The 27,997-nt window shown below is 37.6% G+C and overlaps 2 protein-coding genes across 4 annotated transcripts in view; both read left to right on the forward strand.

Annotated features, from left to right (window-relative positions):
- Nucleotides 1-1,393: 1,393 nt before the first annotated feature.
- LOC145984977 (uncharacterized) overlaps nt 1,394-27,997 on the forward strand; it is a 106,785-nt gene continuing 80,181 nt past the window's right edge. The window contains exons 1-2 of one of the 3 annotated variants that reach the window (XM_083118434.1): nt 1,394-1,430; nt 18,164-18,367. In XM_083118434.1, coding sequence (XP_082974560.1) covers nt 18,195-18,367 — 173 coding nt within the window. In that variant the 5' untranslated portion in view covers nt 1,394-1,430; nt 18,164-18,194. Of the gene's footprint in view, nt 1,600-18,163; nt 18,368-27,997 lie in introns of all 3 variants that reach the window. The other 2 variants (XM_083118433.1, XM_083118435.1) reach the window with 2 other exon arrangements.
- Nucleotides 15,006-17,207, forward strand: LOC145985514 (uncharacterized). Its single transcript, XM_083119586.1, has one exon. It carries the CDS (start codon nt 15,006-15,008, stop codon nt 17,205-17,207), a length of 2,202 nt encoding a protein of 733 aa, XP_082975712.1.

Raw genomic sequence — 27,997 nt, forward strand, 5'->3', positions numbered from 1 at the left:
CATTCATTTATTTGGAACGGCATTTTAATACAATTTTGCAAGCATCAAACGCATTACTTTAACCTGGTTTTATTTTCTGTACCCTCATGCACTCAAATCCTACATACGAAATTATAGTGAAACTGCTAATGCTGATATCAATATACAACATTTTCGGAACACACACGAAAATGACCATCTAATATTCATTTCTACACATATATTTACAAACGTTGCTTTATTTATTGCCGTTCCTGGGATAATTAACAAATCCGCCTTTTTTTGCTGTTATTTGGTAATGCAAAACATGCAGCAAACTTTCGCAATTTGCAACAGCTGATCGAGACTTTGCCATTTTATCAACTATAAAAGTGTAAACACAGATTATACTAGGTGCTGCATGTATCTGTTGGCTGCACAGTGTACTGCTTTTCCATGTTTACCTGGCACTTAACGCGTTAGGCGGAGCCCCGACCGCCACTTACGTTACACGGGACTTTAAGTGCTAGGTAACGTTAGGCGGACATTGAACAACCGCAAAATGGTGCTAAGTGGGGGATAAGACGTTAAGTGGAGATGGTGCAACCGGCCCTAAGAGGATGTTACAAATCTTAAGAATAGATGAAGACGAGGAAAATGCAAGTTTATGACTAGTAGGAATGATTGTACAGGTAAGTTAGAACCTTTTTTTTAGAAAGCATTTAGCAATATTATTTTAATGCTAACAGAACCTAAACTAACTACGAGAGCATTTAGGGAACTAATCTTATAACATTTTTGTGTAAGTAATCGCTAAAACTTCACAGTATGTGTCCCAGACGTAATTGCATACATAGCATGATGAAATCACGATAAAACAAAGACCGAATCTGCTGGCACGCGCATGTCTTATTTGAGGTTAGCAGAAAAAGAACGTGGCAGCAGACACTGCCCGGATTTACTTGACACAGATTCAATAAAAAGACAGGTTTGTCAAACAAAAAATTATCACAGACTATATAATATCAAGTAACAAAATGTGTTTTAAACACTTCTAAAAAAACATGTTTAAAACACATTGTTTTAAACGTTTAAAACATTTGTAAAAAAACAAAGCCGTGTGTTTTAAACTTTTAAAACAAAGTGATTGAAACACTTTAGTTTTAAACATGTCAACTCTGTTCCGCACACCCCTAGAATCCACTCGATATAAATCGGACATTCATCGATTACACCCAATATCATTAGTCAAATAGTTTGTTAATACGTGTAGTACATTTGGAATATAGTAGAAATTAAAGAAGAATAAACATGGATTTAACTTGAAAAGGTTCATGTACCTCATGTAGTACTCATAACGTGACCTAATAGTTTTTATTATGTGTACATTTAGTACTTTTTATTAGATTTAATGGCAACACTTGTGTAAAGGCGTACTTACTAGCAATTGGGCAGGAAGTTCCATGTTAATTGTGAGATATACAAGAATTTAATATTAATTCTAATATTGGTGTGTCTTCGTGTGTGTGTGTGTTTGTATGTGTGGCGAGGAGTGAAGTTATTGACCTACAATGTTATGTCAATGTGAAATTTTGATTGTATAAGTGGAAATTAACGTTACAAACTAAATATTTAGAGCAGGTACGTGCCTTGTTACATAGTTTGAAAAAGTTCAACATCTAATTCCGTCGTATTTCAATCTTATATTACAATAATATTTATCGTGCAGATACTCTTTACTGACGTGGAACGTATAAAAAATTAACAGGTGGGAAATGAGAGAAAAATGTATAATATATATAATCAAACGCCCAAAGTAGGCGTTACTAATCGTTGTTTACAAGATGGGTTGAATAACTTGTCTACAAACAGGGTTGGCAAAATTTGTGTTTTTTTAAAAAAAAAAAAGAACAAAACAAACTTTTTTTGTTTAAAACATTTTTTTGTTTTAAACATAGTTTTGCACATGAGTTAAAAAACACATTTTAAACAAAAGAAATTCATCCTTTTCCCACTAAATTATAGTTAAAGTCGTTAAAGAAAACATTTTTATGAGTACAGTGGCGGCAAGGACAGTTTATTTCCCTTTGGAGATAAGATTTACCATACTGCAGGGTAGGGGTATGCGGGATAATTTTTTTTGGGTAGGGACGGGAAATTCTTTAAATCCCGACATTCGGAATGGGGAAAATGGGGTAACACTTTACTATACCGGAGACTGATTTCTTCAAATTTACAGGAGAAAGTACTTACGCAAATCATTTTCTGTACCGTTGTTGATGTTCGGGAATGTAGTTTTGATCCATTTTAATGCGAATGCATGTGGTTTTCTACGAAAATCTATTTCCTACGCGCTATTGCTGCTGCCGCCATTTGCTTTCTGCACGAGAGCACAATACGCTCTCGTATTGTCCGTATATGCTAAATTGAACGAAATGAGGGTACCAGTTGTATAAGCCGGAGACACATTGAACTCGTTTATTTTCAAATAAAAATCATTTCTACTTACCTCATATGCATACCGGAACATTTTTCAAGCTGGGGATCACTTTTTTTTCCATGAAAAAGCGTTATTTTTAACATAATCATTTATTGGTCGTTGCTAATTCGGTGGGCAAATCTTGACTCACGTTGTCTATCGTCAGCTGATATGCAGTATCGTCAGCTGATGTGCAGTGTTTCCAAACTTATGAACCGATAAATGCCGCACAATCTATTCACAAAAGGTTTTTAAGCGAAAATTGAGGCTAGACCCTACTTTACGTCCTTATCTGCATGGTGATTGCTTACTTGCGTTTGTGGTGCGGCACCCGGCATCTCTTCGGGTAAGTACCTTTTTACACTTTTTGTTCACGATAGCCCCACTATCCATTCACGGGGTCAAGGTATGCCTATGAGGTTAGGTTAGGCCTGTTAGGTTAGGTTCCATTAGCACTCATTTCACCCCTAAATATGTGCTTCATCATCTAAAAAATTCCTCAGTACGTTCAATTACGCATATCCGGCCAACATCGGTTTTTCTCGATTTACTCCTTCAGGATTTTTTCCTCGCCTTGGGATTTACATTGTTGAATTCCTTATAAAATAAGCTTTCCAACGATATATGACACGTATTCCTTAGGAAAAGGACGTAAACTAGAGTCTTACCTTAAATTGAAAAAAAAGAAAAATGCTCACACGTCATCTTGTAAAACTATCGTGTGGTTGCTACACTGACAGGTTATTACATAATCGAACGCACGGAACATTTGATTCACGTATTAGACGTTAATGGCGGCACGAGCTATCGTACAACAGAGATGCATGAATGACTAAAAATACCTTACTTACAGGCCAAATTAGTTGCACGATTCAAAAAAAAAAAATTCCCCGGCTTCAGAAAGTCCTCAAGAACGCAATTCCGTAAGTACTTTCTCGTCTTTTCTCCTGTAAATTTGAAGAAATCCGTCTCCAACTTATACAGTCGTTACCGGGAAAATTTCAAGACAAAGTCGGGAAATTTTCGGGACAGGATATGTTCGAAGTTTCCCAAAGCTCTTGAAATCTCGAGTTCTACACGTAATTTCCATTTTAAGTGCCTGTTTTTGCACTTCTGGTACAAAAACTAAGAATTTTCGATAAGTTCCAGCCATTTACAATGCAGAAAACATCGAGAATTGACGACTTTTTAAAATGACCATTTGGCATTTCCCAACTGCTTGGCATCCCGAAAAGTCGGGAAGTCATTTCCTGAAGTTGGGATCGGAACGGGAATTTTTTTTCCCCCAATTCCGGTCCCGACTTTTTGAGATCCCGCTGCACACCTCTACTGCAGGGACAAAAGTTTGGGGGTAATTGCCCATTCATATTCATCTAAATTTCAAGAAACTAAATATTATAGAATTATTATCCTCGTCCTGGAAAGATGAGGGTGAAATATTTTGTGCTGCCTGAACAGTTTATATAGCAGATAACAACCTGCAGTGTCATAGTAGATTCTCCAGATCAATTTATCTTTCCAAGTACAAAATTATGTTACCAAAATTAAGCATCTGTGTTTCATTCAGTTATACAAACCAATGAATTGTATCGCAAGAGAAAAAAAATTCACGTCATGATCAAAATCACACATTGTGTATTATATATATATCGCATTGTATATTGATATTAGTTTCCAGCTTTAGTCAAAACACCTATAACTCATTTATTTCGTCCGTTTTAAGATTGCTACTTACTTATTCTGCATTGTGGAACATTCTATAAGGTGAAATTATGAATTTCTCATGAAAATAATTTCAATTTTTCATAGGTATAAATTTACAATACCGGAAGTCTCTCCAATTGCTTTCAAATTCGGCATACTCACTAATTTTGGCCTCATGATCACGAATCTGCAGTTAAAAATTGGCGCTCATTTCTACAAATTGCAAAATTACGTGCAGATATTACAGCTATGATTGTCGATACACTAATATGGTAGCCATGTTTGATGATGTGAACAAGTGAAGTTCGCTATTCCCTGTCTGAGAAAATGGCATCTTGCATAAGGTGGAAAATATGTTTGCCCCACGAACCATTCACAGTAAGGTTAGGCAAGCATACTTAGTTAAAATTCAGGGTCATCATAAACATAGTTTTGAAATGGTAATCATTCCAAAATATAGTTGTTTTCTTCATAAATCAAAACTGTTTACTCCATTCGCGGACCCACTTATTTCGGCTTATTTTGCAATTTCTAAACGTGACCGCCAAATTTTAACTGGAGATTCGTGATTTCAAGGCCAAAATTAGTGAGTATGCCAAATTTGAAAGCAATTGAAGATAATTCCGTTCTTGTAAATTCGCTCCTTTTCATATTACGAGTAATATTTGTTGTTTGTTTTCTTCGCTTGTGTGAGACACAATATGGCGCGAGCGTTCTGGATCATCGTGCTTGTGTTTTGTCAACTGATGCAGTGTTTCCAACCTTCTAAACCAAAAAATGCCTACTTCCGTGTTATTAATTTTCTATTTTTTCCTGGGTAGCCTCACAAACCGTTCATGGATAGCCCCACGAACCATTCACGGGAAGGTTAGGTTAGGCAAGCATAGCTAAAATTTAGGGTCACATCATCTTGAAAAAAACACGGGGTAGTTTGAAACAGTGACAGAGGGTTATGTCATCGGAACATCCGGTTTGTACATGGAAGCAACGGCAATTGCGATATTTTTATAGGCCCAAGTTCCTTTTGTCTTATTGCGATTTCATCATGCTATGAATGCAATTTGTACATGGTTCGATTTTGATGTATGTCTGTTAACACATACTGCGGAGTTTTAGCGATTACTTAAGATTTTGTTCGATATATGCTTTCGTGGTTAGGTAGGTTAGGTTTGGTTCCCTTAGCATTAACATAAAGTCCTTAAATGCATTATACTAATGTTCCGATTTACTTCTACATTCATTCCTATGCTTCTACGATATTTACTGTCGCTTGTCGACGGAGAATATCTTGTCCATGAGAAGTGCGTAAGGTAATTTTCAAGTTTTTTTTCAACATAAATAGCTTTTCTTTTTTTTTCGAGTGCAAACAGTGCTCGTTACTTTAAGGAAGGTTCAAATTTCGTGTGACAATGATTTCCAAAATTCTACAATAATTAGTCTTTGTGCTAGGAGAAATCATAAAACAATCGGAACCGTTACCTTTTTATACATAAGAACATGAATTATCTCTAAAAAAGATGAAATGATGACAGAAAATACATTCGGGAACTTCAACAATGCTACAGAAAGTGATTTGCGCAAGTAGTTTCTTCTGTAAAAATGAAGAAATCAGTTTTGACTAATTGAAAGTGTTACCTTTACACGATTTGGAACGAATGTACAATATAGAGAATGTCTCCAATTTCGTTAATATTTGGTATACTAACTAAATTTGACCTTCTAATCACGAATCTGTTATTGAAATGCGGGGGTCATGTGTGGAAATCGTGAAAAACGCCGATATAAGTGGATTTTTTTTTTTTATAGCTGTATCACATTTTTTTACGAACAAAATTTTAACTAAGCTTGCCTAACCTAACCGTACCAGAAATAATTCGTGGGGCTATCCGTGAATGGTTTGTGGGGCTACCCATGTATGGTTCGTGGGGCTACCCGTGCACAATGTACTGTTTAGAAGGCCAAAATTAGATAATATACCAAATATTAATGAAATTTGAGACAATTTCTTACCCTAACCTTACCGGAACTGGTTCGTGAGGATATCAGTTAAATGTTTTGCCAACGAACACATATTGTAACACAATATAAGTTTTGTAGCACTAGCTTCCTCACTACGCTACACACCATTTTTGTAGAACATTGCTTGAACACTGTTGCCAAACTGTAATCAAAGCTCGCATTCCGGCAACGAAGCAACAATTAACGCTCTGCAAGTAATGAAGCAACAGTGTGTCAACGCTTTAGACAGCGCAAAGAATGCTGAATGTCACTTGTTCATATCATCAAACATGGTTCCTAGGTTTCTGTATTCTGTATGGAGAATGATCGCGGTAATGGAGAACGTAATTTTGCAACATATATAGACGTAAGTGTACAATTTTTACACGTCACCCCCAAATCTTAACTTCAGATACGTTACCAGGACTGCATATTTAGTTAGTGTAAGAAGTAGGAAAGAAATTTGAGACATTCTCTATATTCTACATTTATACCCACGATTCCAATTTCCCCCCCCCCAGATCGTCATTGGCTGTTTGTTTCTTTCACTTTAGACCAACATTATAAACGTTATAGTGTGCGGATGCTACTTTCATTTAACTCAGTGCACATGAAGAAAAGTTCAAGCACTTGGACTTTCGGGGTTGTACAAAGAAATTGAAGAGATCAAACAATATTGTGGCATGTTGGATGCGCTTGCTTTTCTGCCACCAGATTCAATAGAGGAAGGATTGTCTTATTTGAAGGAAATTTTCCCAGAAATCTTGCAAGATTTGCTATTTTATTTTGATAGTACGTTCATTAGTGCTACCTTAAAATGTGTTGCATCACAAACCAACATGGGGCTTGTTTCCAGATTCAAGAGATACCCTCCTCTGTTCCCTAAGGAAATGTGGAACGTGCACGGAGCTACAATTAACGGAGAAGAAAGGACAAATAACTTATGTGAAGGCTGAAATCGTGAATTTTCCGATCTCATTAACGGAAGTCAACAATCTTTCTGGAAGGCTATCAGCAACATAAGGAAGGATGAAGCTGTATCGAGAACAATCATTCTGCAGCATCAATTAGGTTTTGTGTACAAAAATCAGAGATGGTAAAAGAGATGTCCACAGCTTTTTGTGAGCTATTGGTCATACTATCAGGTTTTAATTTCCAAAGTACAAATTGTGTGATTCAAATTATTGTTATTGCAATTTGTGTATGACCATTCTGTGTATTGCAAATTTTATATTATGTAATATTTCAACAAAGCTATGCTGCAATGGTGTATTTAAAAAAAAGTGTATTAAAAAATTATTGTAGTATTTATTGCATTAATTATTATTTTATTATACAATTGCATTATTTGTGATGGGTTGTCCGCTTTTGCATTAATATAGGGGAGCTTATGTCCACGACCCAATAAATAGATAGTTGTTTGAGGAACTATTGAGCATAGTTGCAAAGAGAAAGTGACAGCATGTGAGAATTTATAGAATTGAGACTTCTATAGCTCAAGTGCCAATTGAGTAATTCAAGTATTATTTTACACGTGCATTTTTTATTAAAATTCTCGACATGTCGATAAGTACATACCGAACAAATTTTCTGATTGCTAACTGCAACTTCCTGCAGTGTGCTCAGTGGCAGAGGGCATGGAAGTGTAGGCTTTCAATGTCGTCACCGAAGTCGTGAGTTTGTGTCAATACCTGCACATGGGTGTTCTTTGTGAGTGTAGTAGGTTGATATAACTTGACAAGTTTAAAAACAAGACACTGCAAATAGCTGTTGCGCATCTCGCACCACATTTCCCCACTCCATTCTTTGGAGCGACGTTGGTTCGCAGTGTTGCAACCTGTAGGGAGCGGAATGGTCGGAGGATTTTCAACGAAATTTGTATTAGCTTTTTCCTGGGCTTTCTACCTGTCAGAGTACAGAAATTCAGCTCACCTTTCGCCAACGACTCTTTTCCTTCTTTTAAAACTTGGTCTCCCCGATGGTGCAGTGGTAGCATTGTCGCCTTGTAATCAAGGGGTCCTGGTGGAGGCACATAGTGGTTCGGATCCCACTTTAAACTGTAGGTCCAGTCCCGATTATCCTTACTGTGCATAAAGTGAACTTACAACAAAAAATCAATCCAATCCAATTTTTTTAAAACTTGAGGAACCATCCATTTAGATACTCCCGTGACTGCGCTTCTCGACTCGACAACGTTATACTTAAGTTTATGTAACTCCTTCTGATTTCGCAAATATGTTGCAACACTGTAAACAATTTATCTGGCTTGTCCTTTAAGGGGCTTTCCAGAGCAGATTGTGGATTTTGTTGGACCCGGCATGATTTGATTTTTGCATTTCAAAAATATGCAGCCAAGAGTAAAGAGCAAGAACATTTCAATGCTTTAAAAAAGAACACAGGCAAGCATGTTATCAGATTGCCTTCTCGTAGTGATTGTTGTCCGATAAACAAAAGAACCCACACCCCACTCGGCTTTAAAAACAAAACCAGGCCACTGCTCGATGTCGCATTCAGAAAATGGAGTCATTCGCCCAGAAGTTTCTCTTCGTTATAAACGTTAACGCACGTGCGTAATACTACAGTTTACGATCTTCGCACCACACGCATTTTCAAAGACCGGATGAAATCAAATGAACCTATAATAAACTGATATGAACTGGCACCGTCAATCCACACAGTAAAAATCGTTTGTCATTTGTTTTAGCTTAATTTTGCTGAGTTTGCACCACTCGTATCCTCAAGGCCAGACCAGTACGTAGAAGAGTGGTGGGGAGTATGACGTAATAGGAAGTGCTCCGCAGAGATCTGCACATATCGGGACTTAACTTGTCAGGGTATAGTATCGGTTTTGCTACTCTTATGTTACTTATAAGTGCACTACATGCTCACAAAGTTGTTGTGCATCTTGAGTGGTTGGTTAATTTGATTTGAATTGTTGTTTTAAGTCCATTTTATGCAAGAATGGCTAATTGGGACTGGACCTACAGTTTAAAATGGGATCCTAACCACTATGCACCTCTACCACTTATCGAACCCGGGACCTTGCGATGACATAACCACTACGCCATTGGGGAGCCCCTTGAGTTGTCGGCATGGCTCAGTTTGATCACCGTAGTATTTTCACACTTCTTCCCCTCCACCATAGTCACTTGCACAAGATGCTTTCCATAACATAATTTACAATGTTAATGGTAAGGGTTCCAAATGTTTAATGATTTTTCACAATTTTTAAGGAGTATTAGAAAGTGCTTGTATATACTGAAAACAATTAGAGGTAAGTTCAAGGCTTGAAGAAACTAATTAGCACAGTTAAAAAGCTTACTAAGTATTAGTCACAGGAGAAATTATGATTTTGAAATGTACCTTACACAAGCAGGTGTCTGATCAACTGGGAAACAAGTTTTTGCGGATTTTCATGCTAAGCTCAAACTGGGTTTTGTGCTTGGACGAGGTATTAACCTGCGGTTACTCACGGGTAAACGCTGGGCATTTTCATTTTCAAATGCTTGTAATTCGATCTTTGAGGAAGTGTGAGAGCCAAGCTCTTGTCTACCTTCCTTTCCGAGTATCCTTTTCAATAAGATACTGCAATCCGAAATATGGGTCATCGTTAATGCCTTCTGAGCCATTGTTATTTCAGTCATGTTGCAGTAGGGAGCGTAGCTCTCGCCCACAAGCAACCATGTGAATTTTCTTGAAAATGGATATATATGCGGAAAAACAGCCTGAAGGACCGTTTTTATTAGACAATAGTTCTAGCAGTGTCATCAGAATAATGTGACTGTCAGCAACTGATTCTCTTCTATGAATGAGCTTGCATGGGAGAAAAATCTGACAGTGGTCGCAACACTGAAGAAAAATAAGAAGGAAGTTCCCACCACTTTTGGTGATCATTGTGTGTTAGTTTCGTGCATGCTTAAACAGAACAGATGCACGAGTCTTCTGCCATTGATGAAAGAACTGGGAATCTTATGAAACCAGAATTAAAATGTATATTATTCATAAACAAAATATACATATATTGCATACTCTTACTGATCTGGGTCAAATTTAGCTAATGAGATCATTACAAATACGAAAGTGCGTGGGATGAGCACTATACTCACCCTCAAGTAACGGCGTGAGAGATACAACCGTGATCCGGTGTTTCAAGCATTAAGGGACATTATATTAATGCTATGAGCCCTAAACCTGACCCACCTAACCTAACAATGAAAGCATTTAGTAAGGAAATATCCCTTTGCACCTCACGCACTTGAAGTAGATGGCAGCAGTAGTAGTCCATATCCAAGGCAGGAGTAAACAAATATCTGTTCGCAAACAAAGTCATGCAGGAGTATGTAGAAGGTAAGACCGTTCTCCAGAAAATGCACAACAAGGAAACACTGACTCCAAAGTATGTATTAATAGACATAATTAGAAATGGAACCATGTAAAAAATGCCTGCGCATCTGGAATTGGGCCAAATAAATAATTTTGTGACTTTTAGATGTAGAAATTAGTTTCAAACTTATTTCCAGAATTCTAAGCACATTACTTAACCTCTCACACAACATATAAATGGGTCAATACAGGTTAAATCACCCAATTGAAAGACAAAAAGTTGCTCCTTAGTCATGGATTTGCTTCCATTTTTATTATTTTACTGATAGATTTATGGTTCAATATGACAAATGTGTAATATTAGACTTGCACATCAAATATGTTGAAAGTTACAGATTTTGAAAATTTCCAGAAATTGATTGGGGTAACGAACACATCATATGACACAAAATGTGTCATATCTCTGAAACTATGTGGAGTATTGTAAAGATTTAGGTGTTGCTGGAGTGGAGAAGGACAGTCCTAACAGAAAATAACTTTGTTACCAAGGGTTCAAAACAGGCAGTATTTTTCTAAACTTTTACTTTCTTTAAAAATGGTGGCCATTTTTTGTTTCATGACTTCCGGCATTTTAGGCTTTTGCACACAGTTGCGATAATTGTGTGTGAGCCAAAGAACATTGTTTACAGTACATTTCAAGCTTTATTTTATGTTCTTTACTTTGTTTCGACTCTGTAACGAAAATGACTGAAATTTAGGGTCAAAACTGATATTCAATTTCGAAGAAAAATTTTTGGATTTTTTTATTAGGGAAGTAATGTTATATCAGAGCTATATTTTTTTTAGAGGAAAGATGTACAAAGTTTTGGCAGATAATATTGGGCAGTTAGTGCTCTTTGAAAATGTTTTTTTTTTTTTTTTTCAAGATTTCTAGTGGAGGACCTAATAGAAATTTGACATTTTCAGCATAAAGAGTACTCTAGGAGAGGTACCTGTGAAACAATTTCTAGATTGCTATTCCATGGATGATAAAGTTACAACAGGGGGAAGTTTGTCAAAACCAGTGAAATTTATGTTTTTAATTACAAATATGTACTTTTTAGTAAACTATCATGTAATTAAAATTAATGTATTTATTTACAGTATCATGCAAATGACATAGTAAATCCATTAGTAGCTGTTATGAATGAAAAGCTGTGTAAGCAAGACATTTGGACACATTGAGACACATGAACAGAATTTTCTGTTAGGACTGTACATCTCCTCTCCAGCGATACCTAAAACATCACAATACTCCACATAGTTTCCGAGGTGTGACATATTGTGTGTCATATGGTGTGTTCGTTCGCCCATCCAATTTCTGAAAATCTTCCAATTTTCAAAAATTTCTAACTTTCAACATATTTGTTGGACAAGCCTAATATTACATTGGACCATATATCTATTAGTAAAAAAAAAATTGGAAGCAAATGTATGACTTTGAAGCAAACTGCCACAAATCATTACATAGTCTGATTGTAGATCTAAATATTTCTTGTTTGTTTTTCTTTGTTTTTTCCTTCATTTTTCTGCCACATTTGGCCAGTAATGGGAATGAATGATGGTTAAATTTAATTCTTCATGGGGCACTGAAGAAGCATCCATGTTAAGGCTCGCACTTAAAACATGGAATCTTCAGCAGCGAGGTTGTGATTCAATTGCTCAAAGTGCTCGACAACTATCTGTTTTGTTTTTTAGAACTCTTTCATCTATATAGGGATACTACCCCAGTAATGGTCATGTTAAGGTTAGACATACAGTCAGGAGTAAATTGACACTATTAGGGACTTATGAAAAGCATGCTGATATTCCTACAATTGCACACTATACTGAAAAACAACCTTACATTGTGTGTGGTATGTTGATTCTTACCATTATCTGGCTTACTTGCCAAAAAGTAGCATAAATTATAGGAATTTTTGGGGGGTGTTTTTATCAAGTCACTGGTAAAACACATTTGTCATATTGAACCATAAATCTATCAGTAAAATAATAAAAATGGAAGCAAATCCATGACTAAGGAGCAACTTTTTGTCTTTCAATTGGGTGATTTAACCTGTATTGACCCATTTATATGTTGTGTGAGAGGTTAAGTAATGTGCTTAGAATTCTGGAAATAAGTTTGAAACTAATTTCTACATCTAAAAGTCACAAAATTATTTATTTGGCCCAATTCCAGATGCGCAGGCATTTTTTACATGGTTCCATTTCTAATTATGTCTATTAATACATACTTTGGAGTCAGTGTTTCCTTGTTGTGCATTTTCTGGAGAACGGTCTTACCTTCTACATACTCCTGCATGACTTTGTTTGCGAACAGATATTTGTTTACTCCTGCCTTGGATATGGACTACTACTGCTGCCATCTACTTCAAGTGCGTGAGGTGCAAAGGGATATTTCCTTACTAAATGCTTTCATTGTTAGGTTAGGTGGGTCAGGTTTAGGGCTCATAGCATTAATATAATGTCCCTTAATGCTTGAAACACCGGATCACGGTTGTATCTCTCACGCCGTTACTTGAGGGTGAGTATAGTGCTCATCCCACGCACTTTCGTATTTGTAATGATCTCATTAGCTAAATTTGACCCAGATCAGTAAGAGTATGCAATATATGTATATTTTGTTTATGAATAATATACATTTTAATTCTGGTTTCATAAGATTCCCAGTTCTTTCATCAATGGCAGAAGACTCGTGCATCTGTTCTGTTTAAGCATGCACGAAACTAACACACAATGATCACCAAAAGTGGTGGGAACTTCCTTCTTATTTTTCTTCAGTGTTGCGACCACTGTCAGATTTTTCTCCCATGCAAGCTCATTCATAGAAGAGAATCAGTTGCTGACAGTCACATTATTCTGATGACACTGCTAGAACTATTGTCTAATAAAAACGGTCCTTCAGGCTGTTTTTCCGCATATATATCCATTTTCAAGAAAATTCACATGGTTGCTTGTGGGCGAGAGCTACGCTCCCTACTGCAACATGACTGAAATAACAATGGCTCAGAAGGCATTAACGATGACCCATATTTCGGATTGCAGTATCTTATTGAAAAGGATACTCGGAAAGGAAGGTAGACAAGAGCTTGGCTCTCACACTTCCTCAAAGATCGAATTACAAGCATTTGAAAATGAAAATGCCCAGCGTTTACCCGTGAGTAACCGCAGGTTAATACCTCGTCCAAGCACAAAACCCAGTTTGAGCTTAGCATGAAAATCCGCAAAAACTTGTTTCCCAGTTGATCAGACACCTGCTTGTGTAAGGTACATTTCAAAATCATAATTTCTCCTGTGACTAATACTTAGTAAGCTTTTTAACTGTGCTAATTAGTTTCTTCAAGCCTTGAACTTACCTCTAATTGTTTTCAGTATATACAAGCACTTTCTAATACTCCTTAAAAATTGTGAAAAATCATTAAACATTTGGAACCCTTACCATTAACATTGTAAATTATGTTATGGAAAGCATCTTGTGCAAGTGACTATGGTGGAGGGGAAGAAGTGTGAAAATACTACGGTGATCAAACTGAGCCATGCCGACAACTCAAGGGGCTCCCCAATGGCGTAGTGGTTATGTCATCGCAAGGTCCCGGGTTCGATAAGTGGTAGAGGTGCATAGTGGTTAGGATCCCATTTTAAACTGTAGGTCCAGTCCCAATTAGCCATTCTTGCATAAAATGGACTTAAAACAACAATTGAAATCAAATTAACCAACCACTCAAGATGCACAACAACTTTGTGAGCATGTAGTGCACTTATAAGTAACATAAGAGTAGCAAAACCGATACTATACCCTGACAAGTTAAGTCCCGATATGTGCAGATCTCTGCGGAGCACTTCCTATTACGTCATACTCCCCACCACTCTTCTACGTACTGGTCTGGCCTTGAGGATACGAGTGGTGCAAACTCAGCAAAATTAAGCTAAAACAAATGACAAACGATTTTTACTGTGTGGATTGACGGTGCCAGTTCATATCAGTTTATTATAGGTTCATTTGATTTCATCCGGTCTTTGAAAATGCGTGCGGTGCGAAGATCGTAAACTGTAGTATTACGCACGTGTACGTTTCTTGCTACGAGAGTGTTACGTCAGTTAGCAGACGATGAAGGTGAAAATTACCCGATTGCAGCAGAAGTCTTAAAGCAACAGTTTTATATGGACGATTTGTGCAGTGGAGCTGACAGTGTTCCAGAAGCAATAGAGATGCAGCAACAATTGACAATTGTTGAGAAAGGGTGGATTTGAGTTGCATAAGTGGACGTCAAATCATACTGACGTGTTGAACAGTATTCCGGAGCATTTGCGAGAGAAACCTACAATATCTTCCATCCATAACAGCGAATTCATAAGAACTCTTGGCCTTGTGTGGCACCCGGATACTGATCATTTGAGTTTCATCATTAATCCACCTAGTGAACACCCTGTATTAACCAAAAGGTTGTTGTTGTCTGAGGTAGCTTGCATATTTGATCCACTCGGATTACTAGCCCCAGTCACTATGTTAGCTAAAATATTAATTCAATCACTGTGGAAGGAACAGTTAAATTGGGATGAACCTATTCCTAGTGACACAAGAGAAATATGGGAAAGACATTGTGCTGAATTACCTGTGTTACAGAGCATACAGTTGCCACGATGCTTAAAATGTAGAGAACCAACTTTGTGTCAACTGATTGGTTTTTGTGATGCCAGTGAGAAAGGTACATGTGCTATTGTGTATCTACGAACAGTATATGATGACAACGCTGTTACAGTCAGATTGTTAGTTTCGAAAACAAAGCTTGCACCCATAAAACCTGTAACATTGCCACGTTTAGAGTTATGTGCTGCTGTGTTGTTAGCCAAATTGATTAGTGTTGTGCAGTCATCATTGTCATTGCATATAGACTATATTTTCCTTTGGTCTGATTCACAGATCACCTTATGTTGGATTAAATCAGATCCATCCAGATGGAGTACATTTGTTTCGAACAGAGTTTCACTCATTCATGAACTGACGAATCCTCAACATTGGTTTCATGTGCGTTCGAAAGAAAACCCTGCTGACATTGGTTCTCGTGGTGCTTTTCCTACACAGTTGTGTGAAGCTCATTTATGGTGGAATGGTCCATCATTTCTTTATTTGCCTGAGTTGCCTATGCATGAATCATCTACAGTGGAAAGTGAAGAAATAAAAAAGGAGGAAAGAAAAACAAGGATTCGGGTGCTGTTGACTACAACCTTTAACAGTAAGGAGTTATTGCAGAGATTCTCATCATTCTTGAGATTAATACGTGATACTGCTTGGATGTTTAGATTCATAAGCAACTGTAGAGCGCCTTCCATGCAGCGAAACGAGCAGACGTTGACAACCGAAGAGTTATCAGCTGCGACTGAGTTTTGGGTCAAGGCCACCCAACGTGAAGCGTATGAGAGCGAGGTTAACTGTTTACAAATAGAACAGGAGCTCCTCTCATCCAGTAAACTTCTTTCGTTGAGTCCATTCATTGACAATAATTGTGTGTTACGAGTAGGTGGGCGTTTACACAATGCTGATGTGTCTTCAGATAAGAAACATCCTATAGTGTTACCCAAAACTCATCCCTTTACTGAACTATTATTGAGACATGAACATGTGAAAAATCTCCATGCAAATCCGCAACTGTTACAAGCTATTGTGACACAAACATATTGGATAGTTGGGCTTCGAGATATGGTTCGTAGCATAGTGAACAAATGTGTTATTTGTAGATGTGTCAAGGCTATTACAGCTAAACAATTGATGGGAAGTTTACCGCCTCCTAGAGTAAACGAAGCAAGACCTTTTGTTAACACAGGCACTGACTTTGCAGGTCCCATTTCAATTAAATCTGGATTTTTGAAATCACATAAAACAATCAAGGGTTACATTGTTTTGTTTGTGTGCCTTTCTACTAAGTGTGTTCACATTGAAGTTGTATCTTCAGCAACTACTAATACTTTTATTGCATGTTTGAGACGTTTCATATTTCGTAGAGGAAAACCTGCTAACCTGTATTCTGATTGTGGTACTCAGTATGTAGGAGCTGACAAACTATTGCATAAAATGTTGTATTTTTTGAGAGAATCGAATCATAGAGAAACTGTGCATAACTTTCTGACAAATGAAGGAATCAAGTGGCATTTTAATCCCCCTTCCTCACCTTGGTTTGGCGGAATTTGGGAAAGTAACATAAAATGCATAAAATATCATTTGAAACGTGTTGTGGGCAATGCTGTGTTGAATTTTGAAGAGCTTTACACAGTATTAGTGCAGATAGAAGGTTGTTTGAACTCTTGTCCAATCACAGCCATGTCAAGTGACCCCAATGACCTGACAGCACTTACGCCAGGGCATTTCCTGATTGGCGACAACCTCCTTAACATTCCAGAAGATGATGTCACCAAGAGCAAAATTAACTGCCTGACGCGTTGGCAAAGGTGTCAACAAATCGTGCAGCATTTTTGGAGAAGATGGCATTTGGAGTACATATCTGGACTTCAAAGTAGACCGAAGTGGCAGAAGAGATTGCCTAACCTTCAAGTCAATGATTTAGTGTTAATAAAGGAAGATAACGTACCCACATTGAAGTGGAAATTAGGTAGAGTTATCGAAACTCACAAAGGACAAGATGGTTTGGTAAGAGTTGCAACTGTTAAAACTAAAGAGGCCTATTATGAAGCTTGCACCTCTACCAATTGAGAAAGTGTAAATATGTAACCAAAAAAAAAAAAAATTGTGTTTATTGTAATCTATGTATTCAAGTGTAATATGTTATATTGTAAAAGGTAATAATTATTGTATATTCTAATTTTGGAAGCTGATCTTCCAAGAGGGGCCATGATGTTCAGACGAATTGTCATTCTTATTAAGCTTGTTGCCATGCAGTGTGCGCATGCGCATTGTGAGTCCGAGTTGAGTCGTGAGGCGACGTACGTGTGTTGTACGCCTCGTCATATTCCCGTACATTTGTGTGGAACCCTTCATTGTATTTGGTGTTATTTACGTGCTTCATGTTATTAAAGTATATGTTAATCTACATATATGTTTAATTTGTACCAGAGTGAAACTGACATACGCGAAACCACACACCCAGGAACTAGGAAACTATTCAGAATAATTGGCTGCATCTGAGATGCTGAGTTGAAGTTAGCTGCAACGTCCTTTTCACTCCATCCACCACAATGTAAGCTAGTGTCAATGGCATAACATTGCACTGCATAACAGTGACTAATGCCATATAATTAACAATGTCATTCTTTATACTCAAAATGAAATAATTTGAAAACGTTTTGAGTTATCTTAAAATGGAATTCACCATTTGATTGGCAGAAAAATTTTGCATGATTTTGATACGTCACTTGCCCCTATTCCCATTTGAAAGTTGAATTCAAAGATAGTGGATCAAAGATGCCGGACAGGATATGTAACTTGCATCAGGGAGGCAGTATTTCATCTCGTAGATATTGCATATGTACAGTGATATATGTAGAAGTTGAATCACCCTGTTGAACCATTTGGACACCTACTTTGTGTTTCAGCCTAATCAATTGTTGTGAACCAATACTGACATGTCTTGATACAGATTTAGCTGAGATCTAATATTGATCAGCAGAGCATGCCTGGTCCTAATAGAATACATATTATTTTCATTTCAGAATTATCCTGTTTAAGATTCATTCATTCACCATGGCAGACGAAATAGAAATTCCGTACAAAGAAGGTGATGTAGTGTGGGTGAAGTTAGGTACCTGTTGGTGGCCTGGTCTTATACAAGATATTGATAAACTTCCAGAGGAAATCCTAGAGAATTTTAAGAAACGACCATTAGCTGCTGTGCGGTTCTTTGAAGAGGATAAATAGTGAGTATATAAAATGTATTATCTAATTGTCTGTTGTAATACTTTTTGAGCACGTGAGTTTTTAATTGACATTTGCCAAAATTTGATACAATAGCATTTCTATGAATTTAAGACCATACAGTAATAAATAAACTCATACAGTCTAAATTTATTAACATAGTCCTTTGTTTTTGCACTGATACATATCTTGTAAAGTGAAACCTTCTGGTCACTTTGAAAACCTGCGGATTGTTAGACAGGGTAAGGAACATGTATTGTTTGTTGCTGCAAAAGTAGAGGTCCTGTAGTTGAATCCAATCTCTAGATCGAATTTCATCATGTATAGTAGAACATCAGAAGTAATCGCCTTGTCCAGGAAATTCACTTTCGAGTGCCATCTTGCACAAGAGGCACTCATCTTTTCACTTGCCAGAAGCCAAGATTATGCCTCTGAAGGAGGGAGAGGGGAGAAACCCCAAAGTAAGCTCGCCTCCACCCACATACATTCGAGGGTATGCGCTTAATGTCCTGGTACCTTTAAATAAACCAAGGCCTCCCCGATGCCGCATTGGTAGAGTCGTTGCCTTGTAATCAAGGGGTACCGGTTTCAATACCCGGTGGAGGCACATAGTGGTTCGGATCAAGACTACTAGAAGGAAAGGCTGGGGTCAGACACGCCTCTCTTCGCGACTGCCGTGGGTGTGACGTCATGGGCGGACAAAACCCAGCTGACGTAGCAGACACCAGCTGAGTCTTTACCTCATACGGAAAGAAACGTGGAAAGGCTGATTTGTTTTGTTCTTTTCGCTCCTTTATTCTTGTATTTCTGGATTGTTGGGTTCAGGGTGCGAAATCCTGGAGGGGACGAGGGGGATTTCCCCCCCACCAACAAAAAAAACACCAAAAATTCCCCGGGGGAAAGAGTTTTTGTTATAATAATGAAAAGATAAGCAATTACTTTTAATTTCAAATATACTTTAGGGTCATTCCATGGCAAATCACCAAAATGGTAGTCGCCACTACATCTCCAATTTTAATAAAATTTTGCACAAATGTATGTCTGAGGGTATTATGGAAAACTGTAAAATTATTTATGTCTACGGTCATTAGTTTGGGCTACAGGACTGATTAAAGTTACTGTCTCAGTGTATAGTGACATGATAACGTACAGTGCGAAGGTACAAGATAAATGCTTGTAGCGTAACGAAAAGAAATGACATATGATTTCTAGTTGTTGTATTATGTAAAGGAAATATATACAATGAAAAAAAGTTAAGTTTGGTGACAACTATATTAATTTGTGGTTGTCTTTTTCATGACTGAAAAAGCAACTTCCCACACATATATGTGGTATATATGTGGAAATCTATGTCATATTTTAAAGTGGAAGGAAATAAAGTGCAATCTTCATAGTTCTCACAAGAACAGTTCCGAAAGTGTGGGGTCTCCACACTAAAAAGAAAGACTGCAATATATTTCCTTCTTGCTTAAAAAGTGTGTCATGTATGTTTAAAATATGAAAAAGCTAAAAAAAGCACTCTTTTTGGGTGCAAAGTTCCATATGAGGGAAAGATATCAAGAAGAAATGAGTGGCAGTAAAATATTGTACTATTCCAACATGTTCCACAGGAGAAATTTCATGATTGCACTCTGAACCATTTTCATAGAATACTGAATTATGTGTACTGCCGTTCTGCTAATATCCGCTTTCACATATAATGCGTAATTGAGTTTTCCTTTCAAATACTTCAGGTTGCTGTACCTCGACCCATGCACTCACACCTGTAAAAGAGTATATTCCAAAACAAAAAAAGTTAATGCAAATTGTTAAACAATTTTGCATTTTGATACTCATTTGTTTCATGTTCATGTGAATTTCAGGACACTTTTGTTTTCCCGCCAAATCTATTGTGATATGAGGCTGGCTTCTGGTGGTGTACCGTAATATTTTGGTGAGAGAGCAGTGGTGTTTTTCAATTATTTAGTGTGAATAACAGTAACACTTGTTAATAAACTGTACTTAGAGACAGGAAGACATTCATTCTGTGTGTGATAACTCAAGTGAAATAAACACAGACATGGCATTGCTTCAGGGCTGTGTGCCACATGAACCCTCAGTGCAGTGCAGTGTAGGCTTGAAGACAGACAGTGCTTGTCACATACACCACTACACACCAAAAACAGGAACTGTTTTGGTAAGCACCCTGCCAGGTTTAGATCAAGAACTGTTGAAATTTAGAGTAGGTAGTGTGGATAACATTTGTTTCCATCATGCAAAAGTTTACTTGCAAAAATATTCTCACATATTTGGTTCTCATTGCTGCAACCCACTTTCCTATCACAAGGGTCCTTGTAAGAAGTCACTAAGGACAATTACTGTAGAAACAGGAAGGATATATGGTGGTAAACTGATTCCTGGGCAAAAATTGTGTGGAAAATGTGAGACACGCGTGAAAGAAACACCATACCAGCCTGAAGATTTGGGTAATGTTGATGAGGTAAATGACAGTGATTATGTCCCAGACAGCAGTGCTAGTCCATTGAAGAGACTGAATTCAAGTCTGCATGAAATATAAGTATCTCCCATGAAGACACTTACTCATGTGAACAAAGAGAATACGAAAAGGTATGGAAAAGCAAAAATGAAACAAATACAATCTTGTGTTACAAAGCATGTTGCAGCAGTTTTACATATCCCTGAAGAGTCAGAAGAATCTGCTGAGGCTACAAAAACTCATGTTGAACATGACCTAAACCTTCTCATGTCAGAACTTCAGCAGAAATTCATCAAGTCTTCAAGAGCTGAACAGTTTCAAATACTCACACTTACCCCTCATAGTTGGCAAACAACAAAGGTTAAAGAATATTTCAACACTACTGAGTACATGGTACAAACAGCCAAAAAACTGAAAGCTGAGAAAGGAATACTGGCACTGCCTTCACCAAAGACTGGCATTGCTCTGAATGGGGATACCATTGATGCTTGCCGCAAGTTTTATGAGAATGATGAAAACAGCCGAATATGTGCAGGAAAGAAAGATATCATTTCTGTGAAGGTTGACGGAGGAAGGGTGCATGAACAAAAGCATCTGGTAATGTGCAATTTAAAAGAGTTGTATGCATTGTTTAAAAATGAACATCCAAACTTGCAAGTGGGGTTCTCAAAATGTGCCGAATTACGTCCAAAATGGTGTGTTCTTCCAGGAGCAGGTGGAACTCATAGTGTGTGTGTGTACGCATCATACACCAGAATATGAAGCTCATGCTGCACTCTGTTTAACCCCATGTCAAACTTCTTACTATAATGGAAAAATGTGTTTGTGATATATCAAATATGGAGTGTGCGAGTATGTTTGGTGAATGTACAAACTGCCCAGGAAGCTACTAAGTGCAGGAGTACCTAGAACATGTGTGTGCAGAACATGAGGAAATAACATACAAACAGTGGGTCACTACAGACAGGAGCACTCACATCAGTCGTACAAACAACAGAAGAATTCATTGCTACTTTCCTTGAAAGAATTCCAGCCTTAACCAGACACCATTTTATTACCTCTGCACAAAGCCACTTTTTGTCAACAAGGAAATCATCGCTTGCAGATGATGAGTGCATCCTTCTATTAGACTTCTCAGAGAATTATGCTTTTGTAGCCCAAGATGCTGTGCAAGGATTTCACTGAGAAAATTCTCAAGCCACACTTCATCCTTTTGTTGCCTATGTGCGGAATGAATTATCTGTTAGTACAGTTTCTCTGTGTGCTGTAAGTGATCACCTGATTCATGACACAGCATCTTTTTATTCCTTTCAACAAGAAGTTCTCTCAATTCTCAGAAACAGATTCCCAGCTATACGGAAAATTGTGTATTTCAGTGATGGATCTTCTGCACAATACAAGAACAGGAAAAATTTTATAAATCTCTGTCATCATGAGGAGGATTTCGGTTTGAAAGCAGTGTGGCACGTTTTTGCTAGTTGTCATGGGAAGGGACCTACTGATGGTGTAGGTGCCACAGTGAAACGGTTGGCAACTAGGGCAAGCATACAAAGACCATACAACAATCATATTCTAACTCCTATGCAACTATGTGAATTTGCGTCTACAATCAAGAACATTCAGGTTTTCTATGTCAGCTCTAAGGAAATTGAACAGCAAACAGACAAGTTAAAGCCACGATTTGCTCAAGCAACTCGCATTGAAGGAACAAGAAGTCTTCATTGTTTCATACCACTAACCAAAACACGCATGCTTACATCTCACATATCCAGCATGACTACAAGAACTGAAGTTAGTGTGATATCTAAAAAAGTTTCCAACATGCCGGTAACACAAGGTAAAATAATGCTACACAGTTCATCATACGTTGCTTGTGTGTACAATTCGCAGTGGTGGTTGGGTATCATTACAGAAGTGTCTCATGACAACAGTGAATATCGTGTCAAATTTATGCACCCTCATGGACCTGCACAGAGTTTTACATGGCCAAACAAGGAAGATTCATATTGGCTTCCACACACTGACATTTTGCTCAGGATTTCACCACCTTGCACAGTTACTGGGAGAACCTACACTCTGTATTCAGCAACTGTGCAACGACTTCACACTGCATTTGCGAGATACAAATGAGCTGTTTTCAGTGAACTAAATTGACAATCATCACTGTCAATGTAAAATTATATTCCACATTGCAACTCTGATTGATCCCTTGAAATTACTTTCCACTTACAACTTCCAGTTGACTTGGGATATGATTATTGGAAACTTCTGTATTACGGACATTCTGCACTGCATGTATTTCGTATGTCCGCAATAGATACCAAATGAGGCAGAGTGCAATTTTCATATTTCCTGTAAATAATACCAAAGTTCAGGTGTTTCCAATTATACCACCTACATAGTGTTGCCACCTTTCCCATTACAAGATTTTAACTCTTGAAATAGCCTCATTTTGCACTTTCTTTCCCACACATACTGTAAAAAGTGTCTGTAATTTATAACCAGAAACATTAAACAGCAATATGAGTGTGTGTGCTGATGAACCATACATAGAAGTCATACTATGACGAATATAAAGACTTTGGCTGATTTCCTCAGTAGGGGGGAAATTAATAAACTTGCCTAATTTTCTGCCGCACATCTTAAAAACAGTGAATTTCAACCACTTCCTGGGCATACACATATAAAGGTAAGGCAAAATCTACATTTCGTTTCAACTAAGTATACTTTACTTTGTACAATAAAGCAAAAACAAACTTTCTATCTCAGTTTGTTGTTTCTTAACAATTATGTGAAAATGTCGGGTCCTTGTATTTTCTTTGAAGGATCACATTCTTTAGAGGCACCCTGTACAATATGTATCATGTTTTGAAACGAGATATTTCACACAATGATATTTCCTTACTAACTCTAAACGTGCACAAAAGCTTGTTACAATCTGTTACTATGAGGCGACCCGTTTCCGGACAATTCTGGTGACTTCCCATGGAATGACCCTTTACTAAGAATAATATTGAAAACACACAAATTAGTGTAGTTGTGAGTGTTGAATGCTTTCTGTCTCAAGAGATCATTAACAAATCTACGTCAATACGCACAGTAAAAGTAAAACAAGAATGCAAAACAATAATAACTATGAAATCTAATTGATTTATATTAACATAGTACACAAACTAAACAAAAACTTACACATAGTAAAACCACTTCAACTATGTCATAATTTATTAACATCTTTAACCGGTTAGTAATGGAATTAGTTAGCTGCTTTACACTACCTGATATGTATGAAAGTTACAAATTAATTTCTAATTAATAATCACAATAATTATTTTAATTGAGTAATTTATTTTTACTTTTAATAACATTACAAATATGTGCATCGTATAATTCACACATATGTTTGTGGGTAGGTGGGTTGTAGGTTATGAACTTTCCCCCCCTCACCAGTTTTCAATGATTTCGCACCCTGGTGGGTTGTGAGGTGTTGCAGTTCACAATGCCTTCAGTGAGGTGTTGCGACGTATTGTGATCTCCGATGAAAAAATAAAAACAGCGGGCGACGATATATAACTGAACACATCGCATCAAACGAGACTGGTTAGTGGATTGCGATACCAGTAGTCTCATTACACAACATCAGGCTACCATACACTTCAATTGGGTTACAGTTATTAGAATAAAAAATAATAATATTGTAATTTTTTAATAAAGGCTCTCACGAGTATAGTAAGATAAAAAAACTGCAAGCATACCCCTCCCAATTTAATATCCAGTAACCCACCAAAATTCCTTTGTCGATTTTAGGTTCACTGTTGGTATTGAAGAGTTGAATCTCGACCTCCTCCAAATAATTTAATTCTCAATCGCCATACCAAAATTCTCACAACAGTCTAAGCGCAACAGTAATTAATGCTCAAGACTTGGCTATCTCCCATCCTAGTGCTCAATTTCCTTACTATAGAGTTGGAAACTTCCCCAACCAAGGGTAATTCCACATCAGAATTCACGATAAAAAGTTAAGGTTTAATATGTAATAGCTGGCTGGATATTGTGCACCTCAAATAGTAGATACCGTGTCGCTGAGAGACAACACTGGTATGTCTCGTCGCGTGAAAATGCCATCTCTTCTCGTGTCTAGTCTCGTTAACAACACTTATAATACAATATAGTAACTGTTATAATTCCCTTGGAAATACACAACTTGCTATTTATATACGAGTGATGCTTAAATGACAACGTAGTTCAACTTCCGTCCTCCATTGTTCTATTATTTATTCAGTCAAATTTTCATCACAACCCCCCACCCCCCAAAGTTAAGTGGACTCAACCAGCTTTCACATACCCGCCTGTGGGCACCCCTGTTCAACATCCCACTGAGTATATATATATGTATATAAAGTGACCCTCGACTTTCTTCAGTTCTATGTCTCAAGTTTTCGTTCAGTCAAAAGTTTTTTAAAGTGTTTGTTACATAATACACATGGAACTTCCTCACATTCCTCCCTGTGTAGTTCAAAGATTCATAAGACTCAGAATTGTAATCTGAATAAGGAAAATTAATTAAGAAATAAATACCAATAGTCGAAGCAAAGTTACCAAATTTGAAGAAGTTAAGTGAAAACAGCTACATATTCAAGTTATCCATAATTTTGGCTTTCTGCCTTTCTTTATTTAACAAAATTATTTTACGCATTCAACATATATTTTTATTTCTGCCCTAACAAAACGCATTACTAGGTGTATTAACCCCAATTTTACATGAAACTAATGTTTCACAGAGGAATGTGACGACATATAAACTACCGATAAAATGTGTGCGTAAATGGCTGTGTAATCCAACTGTAAGGACATATGTTGTGTCGGATCCTAAGTAAGTCTGTGTATTCACTCCCAATTAGCTTTTGGGCATAATTACGGCTCTTTTTTGTTCATAATTACTGCTTTGATTCGGCTGCGAAACCGGAGCGTAGAGCGATCTGTCCGCGCGTTACGTCACGCCTGACGTCAAGGACCACGTGATCAGGTATGGCCCCAGCCTTCTCCTCTACAAGTCTTGGGTTCGGATCCCACTTTAAACTGTAGGCCCAGTCCCGAGCCTTACTGTGCATAAAGTGGACTTGAACACCAAATCAACCAACCTTTAAATAAACAAAAATGTCAGTTAACGGTTCCCCCCCCCCTTTTTATTCTCCTTCTTTACATCTTTATTTTCAATTTAATACAAAAATAAAAAAAATAAGTATAGTATTCTATACATACAATGGTATCTTCAAATTTGTGTTATTGTATTGACCCATTCTGGTGACCGGAACAGGTGTTTTGCAAATTATCTTTTTTTTATTTATTTAAGGATTTTAGTGTATTTGGCAATTAGTTAATCTATTAGTAATGTAGTTTAATGTTCAGTTTATTATGTTTGTGGTTAGTGTTAGTTATGTAACTGTTGTTCTTTTGGGTATGTTATACACAGTCTGCCTAGTGGGAAAGGTGACTAATGAGAAATGAAAGACAAGACGTTGTGGACAGGTAGTTTACAATAAAGTTTATTTAAAATAGACACCTCGTGAGTCAATACATGCACAAGCGGTTGTAGAACTTTGTGAAGCAGTCTTGGTACTCCTGTTTCAGAATTGTCTCCAAAATCGCGGTCGAAGCCTTTTGTATGTCTGGAATGGTGTTGAAACGCCATCCTTTCAATGCCAATTTCAGTTTTGGAAATAGCCAGAAGTCACATGGATCTAAATCTGGAGAATATGGGGGTGATTGAGCTCCACTATCCCTTTTTTGGCCAAAAACTGGCGTACCAACCTGCTCTTGTGCATGGGTGCATTGTCTTGCAACAGAGACCATGAGCCCTGTTCCCGATATTCAGGCTGAACTCTACGACTCCTGGCCAATAGACTATGCAAAATACCCACGTAATACTCAGCGTTCACAGTGTGACCGTCTAGAGTGAATTCTTTGTAGATGATGCCTTTGGGATCTAAGAAAACAATGAGCAGGGTTTTCATTCGGCTCTTCTGCAGGCGCACTTTCTTCGGTTTTGGAGAGCCTGGACCCTGGACCATCACGAAATCTTGCATACCACTTAAACACGTTCTTACGGCTCAATGCCTCACTACCGTAAACAGTTTGAATCATTTGAAACATCTCTGTTGCACTTTTACCCAATTTGAAACAGAATTTAATGTTGATACATTGCTCTGTTTCCGACCGACGTTCAGCAGGTACTGTCAAGCACAAGATCCATATGCGCCGACCATCGATGCTAGTGCTTTGAAACTTTGCCGGAAGAAAGTCGAAATGTGTCTTTACTTAGTACATATACTTCTCCATAGATGGCACTGGTGGTTCCATGGGAAAAAAATCAGTTAACCTTTCCTACTGGACGGACTGTGTATATAGGTTTGACAACCATTCTGAAATCCAGAACAGTCAATGGTTTGAGAGGTTAAAGATGATAGGGTTTGGGGGGGGGGGGGTGTTTGATGTGGATGATTTAAAGAAACTTCTTTTGGAGGGGGGGTTGGCTTTGATTAGAGGAGGAGTGAGTTCAAGGTCCGCAAGTACTGACTTTTCCGGTTGTGGAACACAGCATCACCGAGGGGGATGGGATTTTATTTGCAGACACCATAATAATAGCCAAATGTGTCGGTTACTGGGATCGACGAGTAAAGGAAGCCATAGCCATTTCATGGGAAAGCACGAATCTCAACATGGACGTGGGACTCCAGCTCAATCACACCTGAAACCCACTCCTCCGTAAAAACACGACGGCAACCAATAAGAACACCAGGATCCAGAGTGAGCCAATGGACGACAGCATCCTAGCTCTGCCCCATCATAGTCGTGTATTTAACCCTAAACTCATCTCAATTATTTACAACTCATCTAAATATAAATAATAATAATAATAATAAGGTGGTGATGTTATCGCTATGAGGGGAAATGGAGGCTATTGTAAAAATAATAAACAATACTGCACTGTGTGTAGTACTCGGGACAAAAATTGAAGATTCTCGAAAACTCAGGGATAATACATTTGAAGTTCACGTGGCAACCTTGCATTCCCTGATGATGAGAGCAATAAATGCTCTCTTGAAACGGAAGCTAACGCCGATTTAACCTGGCTGGTAACCTGCGAACACTTGTTCGA

Source organism: Lepisma saccharinum, chromosome 3 (assembly GCF_977018435.1).
Source record: "Lepisma saccharinum chromosome 3, izLepSacc3.1, whole genome shotgun sequence".
NCBI lineage: Eukaryota > Metazoa > Arthropoda > Insecta > Zygentoma > Lepismatidae > Lepisma > Lepisma saccharinum.